Source organism: Bison bison, unplaced genomic scaffold (assembly GCF_000754665.1).
Source record: "Bison bison bison isolate TAMUID 2011002044 unplaced genomic scaffold, Bison_UMD1.0 scf7180017864160, whole genome shotgun sequence".
NCBI classification, from domain to species: Eukaryota; Metazoa; Chordata; class Mammalia; order Artiodactyla; family Bovidae; genus Bison; species Bison bison.
Genome location: NW_011494732.1, coordinates 7,888,333 through 7,896,121, shown reverse-complemented (window position 1 = coordinate 7,896,121; position 7,789 = coordinate 7,888,333). Strand labels below are relative to the sequence as shown.

General features: G+C 47.1%; 1 protein-coding gene across 1 annotated transcript in view; it reads right to left on the bottom strand.

The window, feature by feature from the left end:
• The window catches only part of CCDC63 (coiled-coil domain containing 63), a 39,880-nt gene that overhangs the window by 14,361 nt on the left and 17,730 nt on the right, over window positions 1-7,789 (bottom strand). The window contains exons 6-8 of the mRNA XM_010841383.1: window positions 7,391-7,572; window positions 6,028-6,209; window positions 4,262-4,482 (exon numbers count right to left, since the gene is read on the bottom strand). Coding sequence (XP_010839685.1) covers window positions 4,262-4,482; window positions 6,028-6,209; window positions 7,391-7,572 — 585 coding nt within the window. The remainder of the gene's footprint in view (window positions 1-4,261; window positions 4,483-6,027; window positions 6,210-7,390; window positions 7,573-7,789) is intronic.

Sequence of the window (7,789 nt, the reverse complement as noted above, 5' to 3'; positions counted from 1 at the left end):
TTCACTTTTCACTTTCATGCATTGGAGAAGGAAATGGCAACCCACTCCAGTGTTCTTGCCTGGAGAATCCCAGGGACGGGGGAGCCTGGTGGGCCGCTGTCTATGGGGTCGCACAGAGTCGGACACGACTGAAGCAACTTAGCAGCAGCAGCAGCAGTGAGGATTTAAATTATCCATTTCAAGAAACCCCAGAACCCCTGGACCTCTCTTAGGTCGATGGAAGTTTTCTGATGCTTTTTAAATTAAAAGGAGGATGAGGGCATGAGTGGGTGGGTGCTTCTTCCTTTCTGGAGAATTGCCTATAATCAATAGGATTTGCTGCAATGGTGGCAATGTTCTATCTGCACTGTCCAGTACCGCAGCCATTAGCCACGCACAGGCACAGAGCTCTTACAATGTGGCTAGGACCAATGAGGAACTTATTTTTGGATTTAATTTAAATTGATTTAAACTAAAATCTCCCATGTTGGTGGCTACGGTAATGGACAGACAGCTCCAGAGCAGGGGTTCTACAACTCTACCGTGAATCAGAATCACCTAGGGGTTTGTGAAAACAGATATCTGGGCTCCACACCAGAGCTTCTGATTAAGTATGTCTGAGTGAGGCCCTGTGCTGTGCTATGCCTAGTCGCTCAGTCATGTCCAATTCTTTGCAACCCCATGGACTATAGCCTGCCGGGCTCCTCCATCCATGGGGATCCTCCAAGCAAGAATACTGGAGTGGGTTGCCATCCCGTCTTACAGCAGATCTTCCCAACCCAGGGATTGAACCCAGGTCTCCCGCATTGCAGGTGGATTCTTTACTGTCTGAGCCACCAGGGAAGCCCAAGAATATGGAGCTTATCTCTTCTTCAGGGGAACTTCCTGACCCAGGAATCGAACTGAGATCTCCTGCATTGCAGGTGGATTCTTTACCAGCTGAGCTACCTGGGAAGCCTGGGTGAGGCCCTAGAACGCACATTTCTGGCAGGTTCCCAGGAGATGCTGCCACAGTGGTGGCCCAGGGGCCAGATCTGAGAACTCCAGGGCTAGAACAGTGTATCCAAATGTAAAAGGCATGCACTTTTTGATGGGGCAATACCATTTCCAGGAATCTGTCCCAAGAAAATAGTAGGACATGTGGGCAAAGGTGGCCACTCAAGGCTATCCCTTGAGTTATTATTCATTATCTCCATTAGGAACAACCTGAATGTCTACTGGTTGTTGATTGGTTAAGTAAATAATGGTACATTTATATCATGCAGGGAAAGGGTCTCAAATTAAAATACAATTTAAATGCATATTCCAGGGTTATTTTCAGAGAATCTAGGTTTGTAGGTATGAGACAGGGCCTGAGGAATCTTCTTTTTTAAGAAGCATCTTGTGATATTATTACTACAGAGCATCTAGGGAGCATATAGGGGCTCCAGAAGCCACTATAAAGAACATAGGAATAAAAAGTTTTTTTTAATTATGTAAATTTACTTAAAATACCAGGGGAGAGAACCATAGATGATATTGGGTAAAACTGTTGGAGAAAAAAAGTTTATAAAACAGCAAACTATTTTGTTCGCTGCCACATTACCAGTATCCTTCAAAAACCTTCCCTGCGATACTGGAGATGGCCACCAGAGGGAAGTGGCGAAGCGCCCAAACGGGAGGTGGCACACTCAGAGGCCACCTGGGCTCCTCTTGCTTGAGACTGGTCTGGTCTCTTCAGAGCAAATGAGACCCCAGCTCCTCTCAGCAAAGGAGGGAGAGTATGATCTGACCAGTTTATAGGGGCAGTGCACTCAGCTTCCTGTGAGAATGTGGGCTGGAGTTGTCAGATCTGATTTTTCTAGAGAAACCAGAAATCCACATTTTCATGTGGAATATCCTGACTTTTAAATGTTGGCAACTCACTAATTTTAAAGTTTGGGTATGAAGGAGGCCAAGCAACAGAACAATGAAGGCTGTATTCATCAGTTTATGACCTCTGACTCCAGCCCTCTAGGTAAGAGTGAAGTCAGATGTTAGAATCCTAAATGTTTTTGACTTAAATCTGAACCCTACTTTGGGCAGAGGTGCCACAAGAGGGCAGAGATAAAGTCTCAAACACCCCCTCCAGTAACCCATCTCACCTCCACCCCCTTCATCCAGAACCACTCCATGTCATCTGTTTTATATACTCATGTTTCCCCGTACCCTAGTTTAGAGAAAAACTTCGGTAGCTTTTAAGGAAAGCTTAGAAACTACTACTCCAGTCCGAATATGTCATTCTACAGGTGGGGAAACTGAGGCCCAGAGAAGGCGGGAGTTTGGCCATCTTTCCTCAGACACACTTGTCCTCACAACAGAGACAGGCTGTGTGGCTGAAGAAGAAAGGAGAGTGCCCTCAAGGTGACTGGGAAGTTCAAGGTCAGTTGCTGCTGCCTCCCACTGTGTGCAGGGCAGTCCTGGGCTTTGGGAATGGACAGGGCACCCACGAGGGCACCTGTCCTCTGGAAGACAGGCCTCCTCTACCCTTAGCTCTCTGGGCCACCCAGCCAAAGGAGGACTCCAGCTGGACAGTGGAAGGAGAATGAGATTGGGGGTACTTGCCCACCCTCCTGGCAGGTCATTCGTTTGGCTACCGGCCACCAGGAAAGACACACAGACAGCCTTCTCCACATACCTGCCTCCTGGTTCCAGAAACTGCTCCCTCACCTCACCCATTCTGGAGCTTAGCTATGCGATTCTGCACATTCCCTCTTTAATTTCTTTAGACCTTTGTAAATAGTCTCTTTTTTAAAAGCTCACCTCTCTTTACCCATTTTGGGCATGCCATCTGTTTCCTGTGACAGCCCACCTCCGTTTCCACGTGTCAGCTGTACTATTATTATCTATCATTATTACTATCTATTAGAAGCTTTCTTTAAATTGACCAAATTTTGTGTAGTTTGTTTATCACTATTTGTTTACTGTTATTTTTACTACCTGGGCTACCCAGGTGGTGCAGTGGTAAAGAATCCACCTACGAATGCAGGAGACTCAAGAGGGGCAGGTTCGATCCCTGGATCAGGAAGATTCCCTTGCCTGAAGAATCCCATGGACAGAGGAGCCTGGTGGGCTACAATCCACAGGGTCACAAAGAGTTGGACATGACTGAGCAACTGAGCATGCACAGATATTACTACTACTTACCACCCTCAGGAATCCTCTCTATAGAATCACAATGCTCTGCAAGCTGTTCTTTCTAATCCTCATTAAAATTAAATTCATCACTCATTTTGAAAAAATTAAAATGTTTTCCCCTGTCTTCTAGCTACTGTCTACTTGCATGTGGCCCCGCCTTCAGGAAATGGTGACACTGCAAAAGGAAGGGCTCCCCTAGGTTCCCACCCAGCACAGGGACCTCAGAGGGAAGAGTAATGAGTTCTCAGAGGAGGTGACATTTGTCAGGACTAATGGCTGGTATTGCATCAGAAGAAAAGTGGGAGGGGTGGGGAACAGCATGAGGGAAGTTTCAGAGAAGGGAAACAGGGGATGGCTGGGACTGGCAGCTGATGGGAGTGCCTTGAGGGTCGTGATGAGAGCTGAGCCTGCAGGGGCAGGTTGAAGCCAAATTCTGAAAGTTTAGACTCTCTCTGTGCAGAGAGTTCCAAAGGCTGTTTATGTGTGTTCTGGGGAGTAAGCAGCAGTTAAGTTTGGGAAATTACAGGTTCAACAAAGGTAAAGAGTTTCTTTACTGCAGGACTTATCAGAGCCTTTACTATGCTCACGTACATCAGTTCTCTCCAAGATCAACTTACCATCTCTCCTCAATTCTACAAAGCTGTTTATTGACAGGGGTCAGCCAGCTCTTAAGGCAAAGGGCCACATAATCAGTATTTTGGATTTTTCAAGCCACCTATGGTCTGTCTTGCATATTTTTTTCTCTTACAACCCTTTAAAAATGTAAAAAACAATCTCAGCTCATGGGCTGTGCAAAAACAGGTCAAAGGCCATATCTGGCTGTGGCTATAGTTTACTGAACTCTGGATTATAAGACATACCATGGATTTTAAATGTCACTTCTCAGGGGTGAGGGGACATGAACCTATTAAGTGTCTGTATCAACTGAAAGACAAATACCAGTTTCAGGAAGGCTAAAATGTAGAGGGGAGAACACTGGGGGAATATAGTATTTCCCAAACGTTTTTTGACTTGAAGTTCTTTTTTCTGCAGAGCAGCTCAAAGAGTGTTCTGAGGAACCTGCCTTGGGGAAGGCTACTGCGGGAGCAGGTGGGCCCCTGGGCTGGGAAAGGAGAGGTGCCCCGACCTGGATTCTCTCTATCTTCTTGTGCATCATCTCCATGTCATTGTTGAGCTCTGTGACATATGTGAACCGAGCAAAGTTCTTCTCCTCCTTGGCCAGAAACTCCTCGATGAGCTGATTCAGGTTCCCAGTCTTTGTGAGTTTCAGCAGCCGGAGGTGAGCCACCTCGTAGCTCTCAAAACTCGCACCCTTGCTCTTCTTCCCATACTTCTTTGCCTTGAGAGCTAGAAAAGGAAGAACCAGCAGCTGTGAGTCTGAAAGGGAAGCCGCTCAGAGCACAGCCTGGCAGAGGAAAGAGCTGCATAACATTATCACCGTGCCCCAGGGAGGGGGCTAGACTTTCCCAGGACAAGGAGGGGGAAAATGAGAGATGAAGTTTCTCAGAAACACACTTCTAGCCATACAGTGCAAATGAGAAGGTAGAAAGGGACAGAAGGGCTAAAAGACCAAAAATCAAATGCAGCTACACAGGGGGCCCTCTGAAGAGCTCAGATCTCAACCTGTTCAGGACAGAGTTAACATAGCAGCCCTGAGACTGCTCTGCTTAGAAAGGTCTGTTTGCAAGGCTGGCCCTTCACCTTCATCTGGGAACTTAAATGGTGAACATTTCCCTACACTGATATAAAACTGTCCGCAAATGGTTAAGAGTGGCTCCTGTGCCCTGACTGTATGGACAGTGTGGCCGAACACCTGCCCTCCTGCTGGGAGCCTGGAATCTTGGGATGTGCTGGGGAGAGAGGGCCTACACGACCAGCCCCCAGTAAGAATCTTGGGCATCGAGTCTCTAACGAGCTCCCCAAATAGATGACTCTTCACATGTGCTGTCAAAATTAGAGGCTGGAGGAATTAAGCATATCCTGTGTGACTCCACTGGGAGAAGATCCGGGAAGCTTGTGCCCGGTTTCCTCTGGACCTCGCCCCGTGCACCTTTTCTCCCTGCTGATGTGTCTACATCATAGCCATGTTTGCAATGATGTGCTGAGTCTCGTGAGTCCTCCTTCAGAATCTCCAAACATGGATAGGGCTGTGGCAACCTCCAATAAAACAAGTTGCTCCTCTAAATAATAGAAGCAGAGCCACAAGGTGAGGACATACCCTGTAGGTTAGGGATGGCGGATAAAATCCAACTCATCTAGCTAAATTTGAATTTCAGACAAACAATGTATTTTTTTTTACATAATTCTACATATTTATTTATTTATTTTTAATTTTATTTTATTTTTAAACTTTACAATATTGTATTGGTTTTGCCAAATATCGAAATGAATCCGCCACAGTATACATGTGTTTCCCATCCTAAACCCTCCTGCCTCCTCCCTCCCCATACCATCCCTCTGGGTCGTCCCATTGCACCAGCCCCAAGCATCCAGTATCGTGCATTGAACCTGGACTGGCGACTCGTTTAATACATGATATTATACATGTTTCAATGCCATTCTCCCAAATCTTCCCACCCTCTCCCTCTCCCACAGAGTCCATAAGACTGTTCTATACATCAGTGTCTCTTTTGCTGTCTCATATACAGGGTTACAAACAATGTATTTTTAAAAGTATAAATATGTTCTAGTTGTAGATAAACCACAAATAATTCTTTAGTGTAAGTGTCTTTCAAATATTGCATGGGACTAAAATTTTATTCTTTGTGTATCTGCAACTTAAATTTAATGGTGTCTTGTATTTTTCTTTGCTAAATTTGGCAACCTTGCTACAAGGAGACTTGGGCACCTTCAGTTGAGAGAAAGAGGTATTCAGTGGAGAGAGAGATATACCTTCTTCCTTTTTGGACTGCTCCTCAAATTCAAGACGATCATTCAGCTTGATGAGCAAGAAGGATTTGAGCTTGGTTTCATGATCATACACACGCTCCAGCTCTCGGATCTCCAGGTTGTACTGAGAGATGTCCTTCTGCTGGCGGTCCTTCATGGCAGCCATTCGAGCCATGGCTTCCAGCCTGGGTGGGGGGAGGGGAGCACAACAGAGTCTGAGTGTCCAGAGGCTCCTTCCTTCTCCCCCACTTCTCCCTACCAGTCCAGACGGACTTCATTCCTGGGCAGTGATCATCCCTTCTTTTAATCATGGAGATTCCTGGGAGTAGGGGAACCACCTTCCTCACCTGAATGACAGGAGCTCACAACTCTAGACCACCGTCAGGAAATGATTTTCTATCGTCATCTCTGTCACCATCCTTATCATCATCACCACCACCACTGCCGTCAGCACCACCATCAGCATCACCATCACCCCATCACCACTACCAACACCATCAGCATCACCACCATCAGCATCATCAAACATCACCATTACCACTATCACCATCATCACTATCACCATCATCATCACCCCTTGTCAAGTAGAATACTATGCCCCAGCCACTCCCTTATATACTCATATGTTTTAATATTTATTTATTTGGGCTGCCCCAGGTCTTAGTTGTCACATGTAGGATCTTCGATCTTCATCGTGGCATGCAGGATCTTCTTAGCTGCAGCAAGCAAACTCTTAGTCTCGGCATATGGGATCTAGTTCCCTGGCCAGGGATTGAACCTGGCTTGCTGATTGGGAGTGTGAAGTCTTAGCCACTGGACCACCAGGGAATTCCCTATACTAATACTATTTAATCCTCACTTCCACCCAAAGAAGTCCTACAATAAATTAGTGGTGATGCAGCCAGGGTTCAAACCCAGATCTCTCTGGCTCCAAAACCTGCACTCTTCACATGTGAACTGCATGCCTTTTGCCCCTCCGGGGGTGAAGCTGGAAAACAGTCCAGACTGAGAGGGATCCCTAGGACTACAGGCAGGGACACCTGGTGGAGATGATACAGAATAGGGGTTTAAATCTCAGCTCCACCACATCTGCCACTTACCTGGATCTCAGGTAAGCATTTTGACATCTCTAAGCCTCCATTCCCTGGCCTGTAAAATGGGGATAATAACTCCTAGGGTTGTGGTGAGGGTTGAAATACTACCCAGAGCATCTAGCATCATGCTTGGCAGACACACAACCAGGGCTCGGACTTACGATGATGATGGTTTCAGGTTCCTCAACGCATAAGCACAGCGGGTAGAGGGGTAAGAAGCCCAACAGGTGGCTGAGACATCTCTGCCCCCAAGAGTCTCTCCCCCAGCCTACCTCTGCTCGTAGGCCTGCGCAGACTGCTCGATGGCCACATTCATTGTTTTCTTCTGCGTCAACAGGCGCCGACGAAGATGCTGGTAGACGTTGTCGTAAGCAGCCTTCTCATGCCTCAGGTCCTCGATCTCCTTCCGGAGCTTCGCGTTGGTGGTCAGCATCTGGTCAAAGTGTACAGTGACCTGCGAGGAGGGCTGCGCTTCAAAACGAGGCTCACTCCTGGGGCGCGAGACAAGCTTCCAGAAGGCAGCCGGAGCGTTGAAGCGTCTTCCCCGCACCTCCCACCCCAGGCCCACAGAACCACGGTTGGAGCACTGCCTGGTCTGTGTGTACACCATCGTTCACCTTCTCCTGACTCAACCAATGAAATGTATGCCTGCTAATGGCTTCACGGACATC